Genomic DNA, 22,701 nt, shown 5'->3' with positions numbered 1-22,701 from the left:
ATGGAAAACACTGATAGCAGACCAAGCCCAACATAGGCCTCTACCACACCATACAGGGTTAGGGTTAGGTATGCCACACCATACAGGGTTAGGGTTAGGTATACCACACCATACAGGGTTAGGGTTAGGTATACCACACCATACAGGGTTAGGGTTAGGGTTAGGGATACCACACCATACAGGGTTAGGGTTAGGTATACCACACCATACAGGGCACACCTCAACATATTCAACAAATCAAAGAGATCAGGGTGTTATTATTATTTAGCACCACTGCCTTTATGCAGATTCCTATAAAAACTTTCTTCCTTTTTATTAGTCCTCCATTCTTTAATTTGTGGGCTCTTGGAAGATTACAAACAAGCTTCATTCTTGATTGGTGTTGACTGCTGATCTGGGGGTGACGGGTTGAGCCTGAGCGGGCGCTCTCATGTTATTCAATTCAATTCAATAACCTTTATTTAGACTCGAAGGACACTGAGGTTGCCCTCATTTACAGTTATGACGATTACGTGAGATCAATTATGAAACTCGTACCTCATCATGAGAATGAACCTCAACCAGACAGAGGAGTTCTCAATCCATCCCACTGTACCTGGTTACTGTCTATCTATGCGTGACCTCACTCAAACACACACACACACACACACACACACACACACACACAACCCCACAGAGCCACACTTGCCCAATCAAGTCAGTGGTGGATAGGAGCTAGGTCCTTATTGTAATGAGTATGTGCAAGGCAGGCCCACATGTGGATTAAGACAAAGCAAGGTGTGAGAGAGGTTCTTTCGTTGACGTGGTTCCCGTAGCCCCAGGGGAGAGAGGGCAGGAGTATTAGTGGCATGTGGCCAAAGGCGGCACTAACACCAGGTCACAGTCTTGCACAGTATGTGTCTGTCACACACGCCCAGTAGCACAAATGTTCTAGTACATGCATCATTGTTACTCATTGAATATCAATGCTTTGTACTATTGGGCGTGTGACAGATACATACTGTGTAAGATTGTATTTTTATGTGAGTCACCCTGTCCCTTCACCATAACCAGGACCTGTTAGTTAGCTTGGGTTCTGGGTCATGTACAGAGGGTGTCATCACATTCAGTATTGACTATATTGATCACATTCAGTATTGACTATATTGATTATTCATAATCACATTCAGTATTGACTATATTGATCATACATAGACAGATACTGTATCTATATTGATCATACATAGACAGATACTGTATCTATATTGATTATACATAGACAGATAGATATATACTGTATCCATCCCGGAGGGGAAATTGTTGAAATGTCCAGGAAACCAGCCCGGAAAGTAAAGTGATATTAATTCCACATCTTCCTCATTTCATTGGTTCCACGAGTCTACAGATATGGAGCCATCTGTGACCCTTTCTCTCTCTCTCGCTCTCCACCTCCTCTCTCTCTCTTTCTCACTCTCCACCTCCTCTCTCTCTCCACCTCCTCTCTCTCTCTGTCTCTCTCTCTCTCACAGTGGTCAGAACATATGAACAGGAAGTGATCATCGTTCCCAGCCTGCTAGTGGGAGGCTTCCTGCTTGTTCTCCTGGCTCTGTGTGTGCTGAGGTACCACCGCCAGCGACGGCCCCCCCAGTGCCCCGTCAGGCCTGTGGTCCGACCACGCAGGACCAGGCCCAGCAGGCACACACACACACACACACACACACACAGACACAGACATGACCTGCAGGGCATCGACGGTGAGTCCCTACGTCTGTGTGTGTGTGTGTGTGTGTGTGTGTGTCTGTGTGTGTGTGTGTGTGTGTGTGTCTGTGTGTGTGTGTAGGTTTGATCTCGCTGTATGTAGAACGTATGCTTTGCTCGATAGAAACCTCAATATCAGTATTTTGGGACAGGCTGCTCATTCAATTCCTTTCCCTTCCCTCCCCAGCCCCGCCTGAGCTGAACCCCGTAGAACATGAGGTTCTCCCCATGACCGCCCCCAGCAGACGGACCGGGCGGTCCACACTGACCGCAGTACCGGAGACGCCCAGGGAGAGGCAGCGCAGCGCCCTCCTGCTGGTCGGCCCGCTGCCTCTGTCCTTCTCTGTGTTGCCGGGAGACTCTGTCGCCCTCTACAGGGCCAGGATGGAACACAGGGACGTCGTCCTACGAGTGCTGAAAGGTGTCAAACCATAACAGCCTCAGGCTCACTACAGATATAGAAACAAGATGATGAGATATAGTCAAGAGAGTTGCAATGTGTATGTACATGTTCTATATGAGGCGCAATGTGAGCGTATACTCAATAGTCTCTGTAGGGAATAAAGATAGTAGATTATATATGATAAAAAAAAAAAAAAACTTGATATCTTGGTTAAATGACCACTTTAATTACTCAAGTCAACTAATCAATTCGAACCCCAAAATTACAAAAAAACAACTACACCTCCCACAGTGCTCTGCTTTCTGAACAGCATCAAAGACCCCTCGCATTCCCTTCCCAGAATCCGCCAACGTCGGCGAGCAACAGCACTTCCTGGGTTTTGCCTCCTTCCTGTCTGAGCTGGGGCCACACCCCTTCCTGCCTGGGCTAATGGGCGTAGTCTCTGTGCAGTTGCCCATGGTGATGGTGGTTGAAGAGCTGGAGCATAGAGACCTGCTGGGATACCTCTGGAAGTGTCGACAGGTGTGTGTGTGTGTGTGTGTGTGTGTGGTGGGAGGGGTGAGCATGTGGACTAGACCTACTGATAGTGAGGTATTAATTAAAGACTGTTATGACTGTTCCTGTCAGGACCACCCAGGGGAGGACTCGCCATGTGACCTCACAGAGAAGCGCATATTCACCATAGGAGGACAGGTGGCGTCAGCTCTGGTTGGTATATAGGGTTAGGGTTGGTTGGTATATAGGGTTAGGGTTGGTTGGTATATAGGGTTAGGGTTAGGGTTGGTTGGTATATAGGGTTAGGGTTGGTTGGTATATAGGGTTAGGGTTGGTTGGTATATAGGGTTAGGGTTGGTTGGTATATAGGGTTAGGGTTGGTTGGTATATAGGGTTAGGGTTGGTTGGTATATAGGGTTAGGGTTGGTTGGTATATAGGGTTAGGGTTGGTTGGTATATAGGGTTAGGGTTGGTTGGTATATAGGGTTAGGGTTGGTTGGTATATAGGGTTAGGGTTGGTTGGTATATAGGGTTAGGGTTGGTTGGTATATAGGGTTAGGGTTGGTTGGTATATAGGGTTAGGGTTAGGGTTGGTTGGTATATAGGGTTAGGGTTGGTTGGTATATAGGGTTAGGGTTAGTTGGTATATAGGGTTAGGGTTGGTTGGTATATAGGGTTAGGGTTAGGGTTGGTTGGTATATAGGGTTAGGGTTGGTTGGTATATAGGGTTAGGGTTAGTTGGTATATAGGGTTAGGGTTGGTTGGTATATAGGGTTAGGGTTGGTTGGTATATAGGGTTAGGGTTGGTTGGTATACAGGGTTAGGGTTGGTTGGTATATAGGGTTAGGGTTAGGGTTGGTTGGTATATAGGGTTAGGGTTAGGGTTGGTTGGTATATAGGGTTAGGGTTGGTTGGTATATAGGGTTAGGGTTGGTTGGTATATAGGGTTAGGGTTGGTTGGTATATAGGGTTAGGGTTAGGGTTGGTTGGTATATAGGGTTAGGGTTGGTTGGTATATAGGGTTAGGGTTGGTTGGTATATAGGGTTAGGGTTGGTTGGTATATAGGGTTAGGGTTGGTTGGTATATAGGGTTAGGGTTGGTTGGTATATAGGGTTAGGGTTGGTTGGTATATAAGGTTAGGGTTGGTTGGTATATAGGGTTAGGGTTGGTTGGTATATAGGGTTAGGGTTGGTTGGTATATAGGGTTAGGGTTGGTTGGTATATAAGGTTAGGGTTGGTTGGTATATAGGGTTAGGGTTGGTTGGTATATAGGGTTAGGGTTGGTATATAGGGTTAGGGTTGGTTGGTATATAGGGTTAGGGTTGGTTGGTATATAGGGTTAGGGTTGGTTGGTATATAGGGTTAGGGTTGGTTGGTATATAGGGTTAGGGTTGGTTGGTATATAGGGTTAGGGTTGGTTGGTATATAGGGTTAGGGTTGGTTGGTATATAGGGTTAGGGTTGGTTGGTATATAGGGTTAGGGTTGGTTGGTATATAGGGTTAGGGTTAGGGTTGGTTGGTATATAGGGTTAGGGTTGGTTGGTATATAGGGTTAGGGTTGGTTGGTATATAGGGTTAGGGTTGGTTGGTATATAGGGTTAGGGTTGGTTGGTATATAGGGTTAGGGTTGGTTGGTATATAGGGTTAGGGTTGGTTGGTATATAGGGTTAGGGTTGGTTGGTATATAAGGTTAGGGTTGGTTGGTATATAGGGTTAGGGTTGGTTGGTATATAGGGTTAGGGTTGGTTGGTATATAAGGTTAGGGTTGGTTGGTATATAGGGTTAGGGTTGGTTGGTATATAGGGTTAGGGTTGGTTGGTATATAGGGTTAGGGTTGGTTGGTATATAAGGTTAGGGTTGGTTGGTATATAGGGTTAGGGTTGGTTGGTATATAGGGTTAGGGTTGGTTGGTATATAGGGTTAGGGTTGGTTGGTATATAGGGTTAGGGTTGGTTGGTATATAGGGTTAGGGTTGGTTGGTATATAGGGTTAGGGTTGGTTGGTATATAGGGTTAGGGTTAGGGTTGGTTGGTATATAGGGTTAGGGTTAGGGTTGGTTGGTATATAGGGTTAGGGTTGGTTGGTATATAGGGTTAGGGTTGGTTGGTATTTAGGGTTAGGGTTGGTTGGTATATAGGGTTAGGGTTGGTTGGTATATAGGGTTAGGGTTAGGGTTGGTTGGTATATAGGGTTAGGGTTGGTTGGTATATAGGGTTAGGGTTGGTTGGTATATAGGGTTAGGGTTGGTTGGTATATAGGGTTAGGGTTGGTTGGTATATAGGGTTAGGGTTGGTTGGTATATAGGGTTAGGGTTGGTTGGTATATAGGGTTAGGGTTGGTTGGTATATAGGGTTAGGGTTGGTTGGTATATAGGGTTAGGGTTGGTTGGTATATAGGGTTAGGGTTGGTTGGTATATAGGGTTAGGGTTGGTTGGTATATAGGGTTAGGGTTAGTTGGTATATAGGGTTAGGGTTGGTTGGTATATAGGGTTAGGGTTAGGGTTGGTTGGTATATAGGGTTAGGGTTGGTTGGTATATAGGGTTAGGGTTGGTTGGTATATAGGGTTAGGGTTGGTTGGTATATAGGGTTAGGGTTGGTTGGTATATAGGGTTAGGGTTGGTTGGTATATAGGGTTAGGGTTGGTTGGTATATAGGGTTAGGGTTGGTTGGTATATAGGGTTAGGGTTGGTTGGTATATAGGGTTAGGGTTAGGGTTGGTTGGTATATAGGGTTAGGGTTGGTTGGTATATAGGGTTAGGGTTGGTTGGTATATAGGGTTAGGGTTGGTTGGTATATAGGGTTAGGGTTGGTTGGTATTTAGGGTTAGGGTTGGTTGGTATATAGGGTTAGGGTTGGTTGGTATATAGGGTTAGGGTTGGTTGGTATATAGGGTTAGGGTTGGTTGGTATATAGGGTTAGGGTTGGTTGGTATATAGGGTTAGGGTTGGTTGGTATATAGGGTTAGGGTTGGTTGGTATATAGGGTTAGGGTTGGTTGGTATATAGGGTTAGGGTTGGTTGGTATATAGGGTTAGGGTTAGGGTTGGTTGGTATATAGGGTTAGGGTTGGTTGGTATATAGGGTTAGGGTTGGTTGGTATATAGGGTTAGGGTTGGTTGGTATATAGGGTTAGGGTTGGTTGGTATTTAGGGTTAGGGTTGGTTGGTATATAGGGTTAGGGTTGGTTGGTATTTAGGGTTAGGGTTAGGGTTGGTATATAGGGTTAGGGTTGGTTGGTATTTAGGGTTAGGGTTGGTTGGTATATAGGGTTAGGGTTGGTTGGTATATAGGGTTAGGGTTAGGGTTGGTTGGTATTTAGGGTTAGGGTTGGTTGGTATATAGGGTTAGGGTTGGTTGGTATATAGGGTTAGGGTTGGTTGGTATATAGGGTTAGGGTTGGTTGGTATATAGGGTTAGGGTTAGTTGGTATATAGGGTTAGGGTTGGTTGGTATTTAGGGTTAGGGTTGGTTGGTATATAGGGTTAGGGTTAGGGTTGGTTGGTATATAGGGTTAGGGTTGGTTGGTATATAGGGTTAGGGTTGGTTGGTATATAGGGTTAGGGTTGGTTGGTATATAGGGTTAGGGTTAGGGTTGGTTGGTATATAGGGTTAGGGTTGGTTGGTATATAGGGTTAGGGTTAGTTGGTATATAGGGTTAGGGTTAGGGTTGGTTGGTATATAGGGTTAGGGTTGGTTGGTATATAGGGTTAGGGTTAGTTGGTATATAGGGTTAGGGTTGGTTGGTATTTAGGGTTAGGGTTGGTTGGTATATAGGGTTAGGGTTGGTTGGTATATAGGGTTAGGGTTAGGGTTGGTTGGTATATAGGGTTAGGGTTGGTTGGTATATAGGGTTAGGGTTGGTTGGTATATAGGGTTAGGGTTGGTTGGTATATAGGGTTAGGGTTGGTTGGTATATAGGGTTAGGGTTGGTTGGTATTTAGGGTTAGGGTTGGTTGGTATATAGGGTTAGGGTTGGTTGGTATATAGGGTTAGGGTTGGTTGGTATATAGGGTTAGGGTTGGTTGGTATATAGGGTTAGGGTTGGTTGGTATATAGGGTTAGGGTTAGGGTTGGTTGGTATATAGGGTTAGGGTTGGTTGGTATATAGGGTTAGGGTTGGTTGGTATATAGGGTTAGGGTTGGTTGGTATATAGGGTTAGGGTTGGTTGGTATATAGGGTTAGGGTTGGTTGGTAAATCCCTCTCTTTCTCTCTCTTACCTTATTACTGTAAGCTAGCACATCCCTGTTACTGTGCACAGTCACCGTGGAGACCAATCTCCTCCTCTGTTTGTCCACCTAGGAACACCTGCACAGCAAGAGCTGTATCCATGGCAACGTGGGCGCTCGGAGCGTCCTGATTGGCCGAGATCTGACGGCAAAGCTTTGGGGGCTGGGCCCAGCCTACCGGAGGCGGAGCCAGGCAGGGACTCCAGGGGAGCTGGAGGACATGGAGATGAGGAAGTGGCATGCTCCAGAGCTATTGGCCAGGAGAGTTGTCAGTCAAAGCAGTGATGTGTGAGTAGCTTCTCTGATTGGTTGAACTATTCAAATTATCACCAAAAAGTTGAGACTGTTTGATAATGTTTTTGTTGTTGTTGTTTTATGTCATAGTTTGGTTAACAGGGTTAATTCTCTCTCTAACAGCTGGTCCTTTGGAATCCTGCTCCATGAGATGGTAACACTGGGTGAGAGTTGTTGTAATCTAATTTATTTAATCAATCAACGAGCAGTGGCTGAAATCCATTAATATATCAGTCAGTGCTGGTCAACCATTTTGGAGTGGACAGCTCCTGGACAGTAGTGTACTTCTCCCCTTCTGCTAGGTGACCCTCCCTTCCCTGAGGTCATGTCCAGCGAGCTTCTGCAGCACCTCCTGAGAGGGAGGACACTAGAGAGACCAGCCAGCTGTTCCAACGCACTGTAAGACTCAGAACCCACTCAGAACTACAGAACCAGAAAACTCCCTTTATAAAGTGCAGGAGAATTACCTCATTAGCATTGCTGCCACTAATCCTCAATATTGACATTGACACAATTATATTAGTTATCAACACTTGGAGCTACAGTATATTAAATAGCTTGAGATACTGACTAATCTATAATACTTCTATATCATCTCCGTACCTCTTCCAGCTACTCCCTCATCAAGTCCTGTTGCCAGTGGACTCCCCAGAAGCGCCCCTCATTGGCTGAGCTGATCCAGAAGCTCCAATCAGGAGAGAGGAGTGCCAATGACAGGACGGTTCTGCGGGTGTCTGAGCCATTGAACATTGAGAGATACCTGCGGGAGGCGGGATATGGAGAGGCCTACAATTATGCAGTCCTCTGATTGGATCAAGGACTTGTCCGTCATCAGCCTCCATGGCCAGTGCTGCTGCTGTCGCAGCTTGCATTCAGGACTACTGTGAGACTGTGTGCTAGTATGCAGACTGTGTGCTAGTATGCAGTATATAGGACTACTGGGAGACTGTGTGCTAGTATGCAGTATTCAGGACTACTGTGAGACTGTGTGCTAGTATGCAGTATGCAGGACTACTGGGAGACTGTGTGCTAGTATGCAGTATTCAGGACTACTGTGAGACTGTGTGCTAGTATGCAGTATATAGGACTACTGTGAGACTGTGTGCTAGTATGCAGTATTCAGGACTACTGGGAGACTGTGTGCTAGTATGCAGTATTCAGGACTACTGTGAGACTGTGTGCTAGTATGCAGGACTACTGTGAGACTGTGTGCTAGTATGCAGTATGCAGGACTACTGTGAGACTGTGTGCTAGTATGCAGGACTACTGGGAGACTGTGTGCTAGTATGCGTCTCTGGACCAGTTTGAGGGACCTCGTATTGACAGGCCTGAACTGTGAAAACCAAGTCTCTGGTGGACACCTCTATGGGACGGCTTCAACCTGCCCAGTGACCACCTGCACAGACCAGTTCACCTGCACAGACCAGTTCACCTGCACAGACCAGTTCACCGTGCACAGACCAGTTCACCGTGCACAGACCAGTTCACCGTGCACAGACCAGTTCACCGTGCACAGACCAGTTCACCGTGCACAGACCAGTTCACCGTGCACAGACCAGTTCACCGTGCACAGACCAGTTCACCGTGCACAGACCAGTTCTGGTGACAGATGCTGCATTTATATAGATATACTGGAGACAACAGACAGCCGATGCATCATTTTTTCACTTCTCAATTCTGCTGGGAGACAGGGACTCATAACCCCTAGTTGAGAAACTAAGATGGACACTGTTGCAAGAGCGAGACTGGCAGGTCTGAATCACAACCACCATTCACATCACAGCTCCTTTTAGAATGTTCTGGTAAATCCATATCAATGCAAAATAAAAGCACTACCACTTAGGCACAATGTTGTCCTAAAGTATTTATTTATTTATTTGCATGATGCTCCTCGAAGCTTGAAATGTAAACACACAAAATAGCAGGAGTTTCCTACTGGAGAGAAGACTCAATACAACTGCTAGTGACAGCCTAGTGACCATGTCCTAACCCTAACCCTGACCATGACAGCCTAGTGACCATGTCCTAACCCTAACCCTGACCATGACAGCCTAGTGACCATGTCCTAACCCTAACCCTGACCATGACAGCCTAGTGACCATGTCCTAACCCTAACCCTGACCATGACAGCCTAGTGACCATGTCCTAACCCTAACCCTGACCATGACAGCCTAGTGACCATGTCCTAACCCTAACCCTGACCATGACAGCCTAGTGACCATGTCCTAACCCTAACCCTGACCATGACAGCCTCCAGACGATGAAGAGGAAAGCTAGGAGGAAGACTGCTGACCAGTTGCAACAGCAGAAACGTCATCGCTACTCTGTTATTATTGGCAAAAGGCAAAATGACTGCTCTGCACTGCATGGCCTGACCACACGACAGAAGTGCTGATAAAAAAAGCAAGGAATGATATGAAATGTTTTTTTGTTTTTGTTTTTTAGGTTGTTTTTTTTTTTGTTTTTTTTTTTTTAAAGAGAAGAGAATGTGTTCTAGTGCTTTGGGTCGTTATTGAAGGGTTAGGGTTAGGGTTAGGGTTAGGGTAACCCTCATTATTGAAACTACGAATAAAAGGCCACGATGTTCACAAAGTGATAATGGCGTAATCGTTCTCTACGGGGCAAACCAAGTAAAAGGCAGTACAGAAAACACAAAAGGTGCATTTAAATAGTACAGGCGAACGTAACACGTACTGTATATACTGTATATACTGTAGGTTCTCTCACTCGCTCATTCACACACACGTATACCATGTTTTAAGGTCTTCATTTCTCACGTGGCTAGTTTGTGTTGCTCTCTCACTTGTTCTATTTTTTTTGACAGAATATATAAAAATGAACGGACCACAAAACTAGCTCAGTTAAAGAGTCTTTAGGCAGACACATTGTCAGTTGTCACCTCCTGTCATCCCTTCCACCCCTTTTCTCGTTATCACCCACCCTTTTTCCCTCTGTAGCCATTCACAACCCAGCCCCCCCCCCCCCCCAAATGCATTCAGTTTGAAAAGCACCCTCAAATGCACTTGATGGGACCTATGCGTCAAAATCCAATCCAATCCAAAGCCAATCAGAGAGCGATGTAGTGCAGTCACCATCAGTGACCAATCAGATCTCATCAAGGGTCAGACTGTTATTGGTGGAGCCAGCCGTAAAAGTCAGTCTCTCAGGGTGTTGATGTGGGCACAGATCTTGAGGGCGGGACCTAGCTTGATGTTCATGGTGGACATAAGGTGCTCTTCTCTGAGTAGGAGGAGCGCCTGTCCGTCAATCTCCTGGGACAGGAACTGGGCTGCGAGCTCCTCACAACCTGGGAGGGAGGAGGAGAGAGATGGAGACAGAGAGAGGCGGGGAGGGTGGAGGAGAGAGGGTGCAGGAGAGAGATGGAGACAGAGAGAGGTGGGGAGGGAGGAGGAGAGAGGGTGCAGGAGAGAGATGGAGACAGAGAGAGGCGGGGAGGGTGGAGGAGAGAGGGTGCAGGAGAGAGATGGAGACAGAGAGAGGCGGGGAGGGTGGAGGAGAGAGGGTGCAGGAGAGAGATGGAGACAGAGAGAGGCGGGGAGGGTGGAGGAGAGAGGGTGCAGGAGAGAGATGGAGACAGAGAGAGGCGGGGAGGGAGGAATGAAGGTAAGGAAGAGGGTTGCTCCATATATTCAGGCATGTATTGTACTTTACAACATCGACAGAGGAATTTGTTACCTTGGAGAGAAGAGATGAACTGAGACACTTCCTCCACACTCCACTGGGCCGGGCTACCGGGCAGGAAGTGGGGTCCGGAGCCCTCCAATGGTAGCGCAGGAGGAGGCTGGTGACAGGAAGTGGAGGAGGCAGGAGAGAGGGACATGGCGTCGTCCTCCTCTTCCTCACCACTGGACGCCTCGTCCGAGTGACTGGACTCTGATCGGCACTGTGGGCAAACACAGGGATGTGTCAGATGGGTGTGTGCGTGTCTATTTTTAGCCCAAAACCAGGCCCAATAGAGCCAAATTGTTTGTAATCAGTTTGAGGTAACTATTAGTGTCCTCCTATTGGTCAGCCTGGCCGTTACCTTGACAGGAAGGGGCCTCCCGGCTATCTTGGCGCTGGCGATCTCTGAGCTGGTTCTCCGGGGGACCCTCCTCCTCATGACCCCGTCCTCGTCCGATTGGCTCAGGCGGTTACCCTGGTGATGATCCTGGTTGCTGTGGTGATGACCCTGGCGCATGCGGAAGCTCACGTTGTACCTGGGGAACCAATACATACTGAATAAGAGACATACAGTTACACAGAGTCCACCAACACTGTGCTGCACCTCGCTAATCACACCACTCACCCTGGGAATGAGTTACAAAGGACTACAAACGCACTGGAGAACTACAGATGGAAGCTAAGCTACACACTGCTGATCACCGGGAGAGTTGGATCTTGACTATGTGGGAGTGATGCAGTATGAGGAGTGAGGGCTGTCCAGCCTACTGGGTGTGATTGTGACTGGGTGTGGCATTATTTTCTCTACTCCACTGTACCTTACAGATAGACCTACTGTAGTTAAATGCTGATAACAGTACAGACCTCTCTATCCATGAAGCTAATGAATGTAGTTGATCAATAATAATGAATGTAGTTGATCAGTAATAATGAATGTAGTTGATCATTAATAATGAATGTAGTTGATCATTAATAATGAATGTAGTTGATCATTAATAATGAATGTAGTTGATCATTAATAATGAATGTAGTTGATCATTAATAATGAATGTAGTTGATCATTAATAATGAATGTAGTTGATCAGTAATAATGAATGTAGTTGATCAGTAATAATGAATGTAGTTGATCATTAATAATGAATGTAGTTGATCATTAATAATGAATGTAGTTAATCATTAATAATGAATGTAGTTGATCAGTAATAATGAATGTAGTTGATCAGTAATAATGAATGTAGTTGATCATTAATAATGAATGTAGTTGATCATTAATAATGAATGTAGTTGATCATTAATAAATAATATAGTTGATAATTAATAATGAATGTAGTTGATCATTAATAATGAATGTAGTTGATCAGTAATAATGAATGTAGTTGATCAGTAATAATGAATGTAGTTGATCATTAATAATGAATGTAGTTGATCAGTAATAATGAATGTAGTTGATCATTAATAAATAATATAGTTGATAATTAATAATGAATGTAGTTGATCATTAATAATGAATGTAGTTGATCATTAATAATGAATGTAGTTGATCATTAATAATGAATGTAGTTGATCATTAATAATGAATGTAGTTGATCAGTAATAATGAATGTAGTTGATCAGTAATAATGAATGTAGTTGATCATTAGTAATTAATGTAGTTGATCAGTAATACTGAATGTAGTTGATCAGTAATAATGAATGTAGTTGATCAGTAATAATGAATGTAGTTGATCAGTAATAATGAATATAGTTGATCCTTAATAATGAATGTAGTTGATCATTAATAATGAATGTAGTTGATCATTAATAATGAATGTAGTTGATCCTTAATAATGAATGTAGTTGATCCTTAATAATGAATGTAGTTGATCAGTAATAATGAATGTAGTTGATCAGTAATAATGAATGTACTTGATCAGTAATAATGAATGTAATTGATCAGTAATAATGAATGTAGTTGATCATTAATAATGAATGTAGTTGATCAGTAATAATGAATGTAGTTGATCCTTAATAATGAATGTAGTTGATCAGTAATAATGAATGTAGTTGATCAGTAATAATGAATGTAGTTGATAATTAATAAATAATATAGTTGATCATTAATAATGAATGTAATTGATCATTAATAATGAATGTAGTTGATCATTAATAATGAATGTAGTTGATCATTAATAATGAATGTAGTTGATCATTAATAATGAATGAAGTTGATCAGTAATAATGAATGTAGTTGATCAGTAATAATGAATGTAGTTGATCATTAATAAATAATATAGTTGATCATTACTAATGAATGTAATTGATCATTAATAATGAATGTAGTTGATCATTAATAATGAATGTAGTTGATCATTAATAATGAATGAAGTTGATCAGTAATAATGAATGTAGTTGATCCTTAATAATGAATGTAGTTGATCATTAATAATGAATGTAGTTGATCAGTAATAATGAATGTAGTTGATCATTAATAATGAATGTAGTTGATCATTAATAATGAATGTAGTTGATCATTAATAATGAATGAAGTTGATCAGTAATAATGAATGTAGTTGATCCTTAATAATGAATGTAGTTGATCATTAATAATGAATGTAGTTGATCATTAATAAATAATATAGTTGATCAGTAATAATGAATGTAGTTGATCAGTAATAATGAATGTAGTTGATCCTTAATAATGAATGTAATTGATCATTAATAATGAATGTAGTTGATCATTAATAATGAATGTAGTTGATCATTAATAATGAATGTAGTTGATCAGTAATAATGAATTTAGTTGATCAGTAATAATGAATTTAGTTGATCATTAATAATGAATGTAGTTGATCATTAATAAATAATATAGTTGATCATTAATAATGAATGTAGTTGATCATTAATAATGAATGTAGTTGATCATTAATAATGAATGGAGTTGATCATTAATAATGTATGTAGTTGATCAGTAATAATGAATGTAGTTGATCATTAATAAATAATATAGTTGATCATTAATAATGAATGTAGTTGATCAGTAATAATGAATGTAGTTGATCAGTAATAATGAATGTAGTTGGTCATTAATAAATAATATAGTTGATTATTAATAATGAATGTAGTTGATCCTTAATAATGAATGTAGTTGATCAGTAATAATGAATGTAGTTGGTCATTAATAAATAATATAGTTGATCATTAATAATGAATGTAGTTGATCATTAATAAATAATATAGTTGATCAGTAATAATGAATGTAGTTGATCATTAATAATGAATGTAGTTGATCAGTAATAATGAATGTAGTTGATCATTAATAAATAATATAGTTGATCATTAATAATGAATGTAGTTGATCATTAATAATGAATGTAGTTGATCCTTAATAATGAATGTAGTTGATCAGTAATAATCAATGTAGTTGATCATTAATAAATAATATAGTTGATAATTAATAATGAATGTAGTTGATCATTAATAAATAATATAGTTGATAATTAATAATGAATGTAGTTGATCATTAATAAATAATAGTTGATCAGTAATAATGAATGTAGTTGATCCTTAATAATGAATGTAGTTGATCAGTAATAATGAATGTAGTTGATCAGTAATAATGAATGTAGTTGATCATTAATAAATAATATAGTTGATAATTAATAATGAATGTAGTTGATCATTAATAAATAATAGTTGATCAGTAATAATGAATGTAGTTGATCCTTAATAAATAATATAGTTGATCAGTAATAATGAATGTAGTTGATCAGTAATAATGAATGTAGTTGATCAGTAATAATGAATGTAGTTGATCATTAATAAATAATATAGTTGATAATTAATAATGAATGTAGTTGATCATTAATAAATAATAGTTGATCAGTAATAATGAATGTAGTTGATCCTTAATAAATAATATAGTTGATCAGTAATAATGAATGTAGTTGATCAGTAATAATGAATGTAGTTGATCAGTAATAATGAATGTAGTTGATCATTAATAAATAATATAGTTGATAATTAATAATGAATGTAGTTGATCAGTAATAATGAATGTAGTTGATCATTAATAATGAATGTAGTTGATCATTAATAAATAATATAGTTGATCAGTAATAATGAATGTAGTTGATCAGTAATAATGAATGTAGTTGATCCTTAATAATGAATGTAATTGATCAGTAATAATGAATTTAGTTGATCAGTAATAATGAATTTAGTTGATCATTAATAATGAATGTAGTTGATCAGTAATAATAAATGTAGTTGATCAGTAATAATGAATGTAGTTGATCATTAATAATGAATGTAGTTGATCAGTAATAATGAATGTAGTTGATCAGTAATAATGAATGTAGTTGATCAGTAATAATGAATGTACTTGATCAGTAATAATGAATGTAGTTGATCATTAATAAATAATATAGTTGATCATTAATAATGAATGTAATTGATCATTAATAATGAATGTAGTTGATCAGTAATAATGAATGTAGTTGATCAGTAATAATGAATGTAGTTGATCAGTAATAATGAATGTAGTTGATCATTAATAAATAATATAGTTGATCATTAATAATGAATGTAGTTGATCATTAATAATGAATGTAGTTGATCATTAATAAATAATATAGTTGATCATTAATAATGAATGTAGTTGATCATTAATAATGAATGTAGTTGATCATTAATAATGAATGTAGTTGATCAGTAATAATGAATGTAGTTGATCATTAATAAATAATATAGTTGATCATTAATAATGAATGTAGTTGATCAGTAATAATTAATGTAGTTGATCAGTAATAATGAATGTAGTTGATCCTTAATAATGAATGTAGTTGATCAGTAATAATGAATGTAGTTGGTCATTAATAAATAATATAGTTGATCATTAATAATGAATGTAGTTGATCATTAATAAATAATATAGTTGATCAGTAATAATGAATGTAGTTGATCAGTAATAATGAATGAAGTTGATCCTTAATAATGAATGTAGTTGATCATTAATAATGAATGTAGTTGGTAATTAATAAATAATATAGTTGATCATTAATAATGAATGTAGTTGATCATTAATAAATAATATAGTTGATCATTAATAATGAATGTAGTTGATCATTAATAATGAATGTAGTTGATCAGTAATAATGAATGTAGTTGATCAGTAATAATGAATGTAGTTGATCATTAATAATGAATGTAGTTGATCAGTAATAATCAATATAGTTGATCATTAATAAATAATATAGTTGATAATTAATAATGAATGTAGTTGATCATTAATAAATAATAGTTGATCAGTAATAATGAATGTAGTTGATCCTTAATAATGAATGTAGTTGATCAGTAATAATGAATGTAGTTGATCAGTAATAATGAATGTAGTTGATCATTAATAAATAATATAGTTGATAATTAATAATGAATGTAGTTGATCATTAATAAATAATAGTTGATCAGTAATAATGAATGTAGTTGATCCTTAATAAATAATATAGTTGATCAGTAATAATGAATGTAGTTGATCAGTAATAATGAATGTAGTTGATCAGTAATAATGAATGTAGTTGATCAGTTATAATTAATGTGGTTGATCCTTAATAATGAATGTTGTTGATCATTAATAATGAATGTAGTTGATCAGTAATAATGAATGTAGTTGATCAGTAATAATGAATGTAGTTGATCAGTAATAATGAATGTTGTTGATCATTAATAATGAATGTAGTTGATCAGTAATAATGAATGTAGTTGATCAGTAATAATGAATGTAGTTGATCAGTAATAATGAATGTAGTTGATCATTAATAATGAATGTAGTTGATCAGTAATAATGAATGTAGTTGATCAGTAATAATGAATGTAGTTGATCAGTAATAATGAATATAGTTGATCATTAATAATGAATGTAGTTGATCAGTAATAATGAATGTAGTTGATCAGTAATAATGAATGTAGTTGATCCTTAATAATGAATGTAGTTGATCAGTAATAATGAATGTAGTTGATCATTAATAATGAATGTAGTTGATCAGTAATAATGAATGTAGTTGATCATTAATAATGAATGTAGTTGATCAGTAATAATGAATGTAGTTGATCAGTAATAATGAATGTAGTTGATCATTAATAATGAATGTAGTTGATAATTAATAATGAATGTAGTTGATCAGTAATAATGAATGTAGTTGATCAGTAATAATGAATGTAGTTGATCAGTAATAATGAATATAGTTGATCATTAATAATGAATGTAGTTGATCAGTAATAATGAATGTAGTTGATCAGTAATAATGAATGTAGTTGATCAGTAATAATGAATGTAGTTGATCATTAATAATGAATGTAGTTGATCAGTAATAATGAATGTAGTTGATCAGTAATAATGAATGTAATTGATCAGTAATAATGAATGTAATTAATTAGTAATAGTGAATGTAAGTTAGGATTAGTTGAATGGAGTTAATCAGTAATAACAGTAGTAATAACAGTAGGAATGTGTGACTGTACCTCTTGGCGCAGGTCATGGAGCAGAACCTCTTGGTGCCTCTGAACTGGCTGGCAGGAGCAAAGCTCTTACAGTACTCACACTTCAGCACTGACAATAGAGTAGAACTCAATTAGTCTATCGGTACATAGAACACTTGAGAACAGCTACATAAACAGCGGTTGTCTGTCTCATTGTTTCATGCATATCTGTCACGATATTCTGATCCTGACCTGTTGCAGGAGTCACAGACTCTGATTGGCTAGCATCTGGATTGTCATTGGTCAAATCCTCACCAGCTGGCTCCTTCACTGGCCCACACACCTGTCAACCAAGACAGAGGTGAACAAGACTAGACAAGATTAAGGCTAAAAAATGCTAACTTTATATGTCACAGCTGTAAGGATACTGGACACATAACCCCAAGTGAATTAATAATGTAGTTTCGCTGCACTCTACATGACTCTTAACATGTAAAGAAACTACAAATCCCACGAGCACTCACAGGGAAGGGCTCAGCTCCCTCCTGGATGACGAATCCCTCTATGAGGTGTGTGAGGACGTGAGGTTTGACCACGGCCTGGGGAGGGGCGGCTCTCTCCCCCTGCCCTCCCCCAAGACGAGACACGGACAGGGAGGGAGAGATGGACGGGGGGGGGGAGGGATGACCAGGGCCTGGACAAAGACAGAGAGACCAGGATTACTTCACAGGTGTGAAAAGGTCTGACAGACGGCTGTAGGGGCAGCAGCAGCTGCAGGGCGTCTTACCTGCTTCGACAGCAGGAGAGGAGAGGGAGGTGGAGCGTTCTCTCATTGGCTGAAGGTGCGGGGGCGGGGCGCCATCTTCTTCGTTGGTCGCGTCGGATTCTGACTTCCGCTTCAGTGAAACAATCGTCTGCTTCCCCTTGAGTAGAGACGGCGCCGGAGACGGTTACAGACAGAGTAGGAACACGCAGGAGGCTCAATGAACGACTGTACTGTAAGTGTGATGTGTGTGACTGTATGTGTGTGACTGTACTGTACGTGTGATGTGTGTGACTGTATGTGTGACTGTACTGTACGTGTGATGTGTGTGACTGTATGTCACTGTTTAGCCACTCACCCCCCTCAGTGAACGGTAGCGAATGTGTAGCGAGCGTTAGTGTGTGTGTGTGTGTGTGTGTGTGTGTGTGTGTGCGCGTGTGTCTATGTGTGTGAATATTACTGCGCCGTCATCAACGGTAATTCACCCACCTGTGGTGTTGGACCACCCACTGCGTCCCCATTGGTGGCTACAACGGCGGGGGCGCCCCTAGACTCCTCCCCGGACAGGGGGGGGGGGAGGGGGAGGGAGGAACGGGAGAGAGAGGGAGAAGAGGAGACGGAGGAGGGAGACTGGGAGGAGAGGGTGGCAGCCGATGTGCAGTTCTGAGTCGGATTCAGTCCGGGGCTCTGATTGGCTTGCGGTTGCAAGTGGGAGACGTGGGCCAATGGGAGCGCCTCCTGCTGGGACTGGAGACTCTTAAGTCCCGCCCCCCGGCCTACGAGCCCTCCCTCCCTGGACGCGATGGAGGCGACCATTGTGAGCAGGCTGCTGGAGCCGTCCTGGGAACAGCTGCTCCGGGCCTGCGCCAGGGCCAAAGCCTGGGAGTTTCCTAAACTGCTCTGTCTGGCCCCGACTATCTGGACTGGGATGTGTGGCGGAGCCGGGGCGGCGCTGGTCTGGCTGTTGGAGGGGGGTGCCGGGAGGATGGGTGGCGGGTTTCTGGAGGGCAGCTGGAGGGGTAGGCGGAGCCCCTGTAAGGTTTTGGGCTGGATGGGGATTGGGCCGTTGCCGTGGCCGCCCGCTTTGTCCCCGGCGTTGACGGACGTCTTTTGGAGCGGCTGCACCACCAGGGTCTGCGCGGCCACGCTGGGCTTCATGGTCGCCGCGCCGACTGGATAACCGTGGGATTGGTTGTTTGCGCCAGAGGTGGGAACCAGGATGTGGGTGGCGGCGGAGGTCACCGTGGTGAGGGCTCGACCGGAGGCGAAGCTGGGCCCATGCAGGAGGAGCTGGGAGAGGGGGATGGAGGAGCCGGAGGAGGAGGAGTTGGACGGGTTGCCAGGTTTGAGGCTGGTGCTGGAGCTCTGGGGGTAAGTAGGGATCTTGATGTGGGTAAGCTGGGGCTGAGAGTGGGAGGGTTTGGGGGGAGAAGTGCTCTGGGTGAGCTGCTGGTGAGCTGACTGGATGAGGGAGTAGGTGGCTGGAGGAGAAGAAGAGACTGATGATGACACATGAATAATAAACTGATACACTTAGTCAAATAAAAAACTACTCCCAAGACAGAAGACAATGTGTAGACAGATATTGGAGATAATATTTGAAAATTTAACCGGTGAGTTTAGGAGGCCAAGTTCTGGTGTTCTTCTCCCCACCTGAGTCCCCTCGTTCTGGGGCTTCGGTCTTAACCCCGACCCCTTTGGCACTAGAGGCACCACGCAGGACCAGGTTCTGAACCTAGAACACGAGAGAGAGAGAGAGAGAGAGAGAGAGAAAGAAAGAGAGAAAGAGAGAGAGAGAGAGAGAGAGAGAGAGAGAGAGAGAGAGAGAGAGAGAGAGAGAAGGGGAATAAGGGAAGAGAGATCTAACAACATTACCATTCCCAGACTGCAGACTCTCACTGTAGACATTCTACCAGGAAGTGTAAAAACAAACATGGCCCACACCTGGTCATTGTCTGACTGGCTGCTGGAGGTGGAAGTGGGTGTCACTTCCTGTTGTTGTTGTTGTTGTTGCTGCTGCTGAGCTTGTGGTTGCTGGGTGACTGTTGCCACAGCAGCTGTTGCCGTGCTACCGGGCATGAAGATGAGCTGGGAGGAGATTGGAGCCCTCAGTGATCTGTTCACCTGCAAAAGAAGCCACAAGGGTTGGGATCCTCCAGGTCCTCTGGGCTGCAACCTCCACAACACACATCACACAGCAGCCCATCACTCACTCTCAGATACATCTGTCCCTGCCCTCCTGCACTACCACTCAGCAACACCGATTGGCTGATGGTGGATGTCGCAGAGGAGCCCTGACCAATAGTGCGGGTGTTGGTTGTGGCCCCACCCCCAGAGGTGGTTACATTCACCTGAAAAGGAAACAGATTGAAAAAATACCATTTTGACTGTCAGAGAAAACAGTGCAGTGTTCAGCCATGAAGTGACTTCAAAACAACAGCATCTTAAGGACAGTGGCTTTGGTGATGAAGTTGATTTCTTACAGATGTGACTGTTGTGCTGGTGCTCTGGGATTGGCTAGAGGGGCTGGACTGGCGACTGGCAGCAAGAGTGGCCTATGAGAGGGAGAGGACACACAACAATCTCCTTCTGGCAAGAGTTTCACTGCATACATTTCTCTATGACTGCATGCAAGTCTCAGCTCCAACATAGCCTACAGCCAAACCCACTGACAACACCAATCACCAATAGGAACATTTAATTATGATGGGACTGTAAAAGAATGCCTGTATAATACATTCCAGTCATTTAGCACTTATCCAGTAAGTACATTTGACAAGTGAACCGACTGAACAGTACATTCCAGTCATCGTCAGTAAAACCTTCAATAAGAGCAAGTGCCACCAGCAGTCAGAGTGCTAGAGAATGGAAGATAATCTATAATGTAAATGTACTTTTATCTGTTGTACATGCATGACTATATAACCACTAGTTATCGCTTTACTTGTTGTACTGTACCTAATTACTGTATAAGCTTTAGTTATGTCTCTTTACCTGTTGAACCTGCATTACTGTATTAACCATGCGTTGCTGTCATGCCTCTTTACCTGCTGCACGGCGGCCAGGTTCTGTAGCTGGGCGCTGTTGATCTGCTGCTGCAGCATGAGCTGCTGGAAGTACTGGGCAGCGTTGGGCTGTCTCTGCAGCGCCTGCAGAGCCTGCTCAGGTAGGACACGACAGGTTAGGTTGAGGTGTGGTGAGGTGTGGTGAAGTGTGGTGAAGTGTGGTGAGGTGAGGTGTGGTGAGGTGAGGTGTGGTGAAGTGTGGTGAGGTGAGTCTTCAATGTCACAGGACCAGAGAGAGAGAGAGAGAGAGGGGAGGGAGGGAGGCATTAGCCTGCAGGCTGATATATGAGCTTTTATCCTGGTAAGGAGTCTGTGTAGAAGCCAGCGCTGGAGGTGAGAGGTTATAGAACCTCTATACAGTGACAAATGAGAGATGGGGTTGATGGGACATGGTGCTGTCCACACACGCACGCGCGCGCACACACACACACACACACACACACACACACACACACACACACACACACACACACACACACACACACACCTGCACAGCTTGTCTCTCATATAGGGACATGGAGTTCATCTGAGAGGGGCGGGAGTTTGTCCCTGATGGAGCGCTCCCATTGGTGGAGCTCTGCTGATTCTGGTCCCCATCTGTCTCCATGTCTAGCAGAAATAAAGACAGGATCTTTCAATCAAGTGCAGTCTGAAGAAACAACAGCTCCCTAAAGACATGATCACTCACTACGGGACACACGGTTCCTCATGCCAAACAGCTTTCACAATGATGTGCAGAGATGAGTAACTAGCAAACTATGCTTGGATAAGCAATAATATCTGTAATATGTTGATATTATATTATTGCCACGATAGCATACAACAAGAATGTAACCAGTCAACTCCTGTAAACCAATCGCTTGAGCGTGGAACATGTTAAGCTAGCGAGCTAACGAGGATGCAAACAGACCAGTGGCTCTTGAGCAAACACAGCCCACTACTAGCCTGCTAGGTACTAACTAACCCTAACCCTAACCCTACTAGCCTGCTAGGTACTAACTAACCCTAACCCTACTAGCCTGCTAGGTACTAACTAACCCTAACCCTAACCCTACTAGCCTGCTAGGTACTAACTAACCCTAACCCTAACCCTACTAGCCTGCTAGGTACTAACTAACCCTAACCCTAACCCTACTAGCCTGCTAGGTACTAACTAACCCTAACCCTAACCCTAACCCTAACCCTACTAGCCTGCTAGGTACTAACTAACCCTAACCCTACTAGCCTGCTAGGTACTAACTAACCCTAACCCTACTAGCCTGCTAGGTACTAACTAACCCTAACCCTAACCCTACTAGCCTGCTAGGTACTAACTAACCCTAACCCTACTAGCCTGCTAGGTACTAACTAACCCTAACCCTAACCCTAACCCTACTAGCCTGCTAGGTACTAGCTAACCCTAACCCTAACCCTAACCCTACTAGCCTGCTAGGTACTAACTAACCCTAACCCTAACCCTACTAGCCTGCTAGGGACTAACTAACCCTAACCCTACTAGCCTGCTAGGTACTAACTAACCCTAACCCTAACCCTACTAGCCTGCTAGGTACTAACTAACCCTAACACTAACCCTAACCC

At 42.0% G+C, this 22,701-nt stretch overlaps 2 protein-coding genes across 2 annotated transcripts; one reads left to right on the top strand and one right to left on the bottom strand.

Moving 5' to 3' along the window:
- Positions 1 to 755: 755 nt before the first annotated feature.
- On the top strand, positions 756 to 7,966 carry styk1a (serine/threonine/tyrosine kinase 1a; the record flags this gene model as incomplete). The annotated part of the gene is made up of 8 exons (XM_084463121.1): positions 756 to 777; positions 1,925 to 2,158; positions 2,481 to 2,662; positions 2,768 to 2,848; positions 6,938 to 7,152; positions 7,282 to 7,322; positions 7,461 to 7,557; positions 7,771 to 7,966. 8 exons carry the CDS (start codon positions 756 to 758, stop codon positions 7,964 to 7,966), a joined length of 1,068 nt encoding a protein of 355 aa, XP_084319247.1.
- A 2,347-nt stretch (positions 7,967 to 10,313) lies between these two features.
- Positions 10,314 to 21,730, bottom strand: LOC311329242 (polyhomeotic-like protein 1; the record flags this gene model as incomplete). Its single annotated transcript, XM_084463116.1, has 14 exons — positions 10,314 to 10,465; positions 10,855 to 11,062; positions 11,204 to 11,378; positions 17,338 to 17,425; positions 17,548 to 17,638; positions 17,820 to 17,989; positions 18,083 to 18,218; positions 18,548 to 19,539; positions 19,712 to 19,793; positions 20,003 to 20,182; positions 20,272 to 20,409; positions 20,542 to 20,613; positions 21,106 to 21,216; positions 21,611 to 21,730. The coding sequence occupies 14 exons, from the start codon at positions 21,728 to 21,730 to the stop codon at positions 10,314 to 10,316; spliced, it is 2,715 nt and encodes a 904-aa protein (XP_084319242.1).
- Between the last annotated feature and the right edge of the window lie 971 nt (positions 21,731 to 22,701).

This window comes from Borostomias antarcticus, assembly GCF_949987555.1.
Source record: "Borostomias antarcticus genome assembly, contig: scaffold_132, whole genome shotgun sequence".
In the NCBI taxonomy this organism is placed as follows: Eukaryota; Metazoa; Chordata; class Actinopteri; order Stomiiformes; family Stomiidae; genus Borostomias; species Borostomias antarcticus.
The sequence above is the reverse complement of the archived record's forward strand: the minus strand, read 5'-3'. Positions and strand labels throughout refer to the sequence as shown.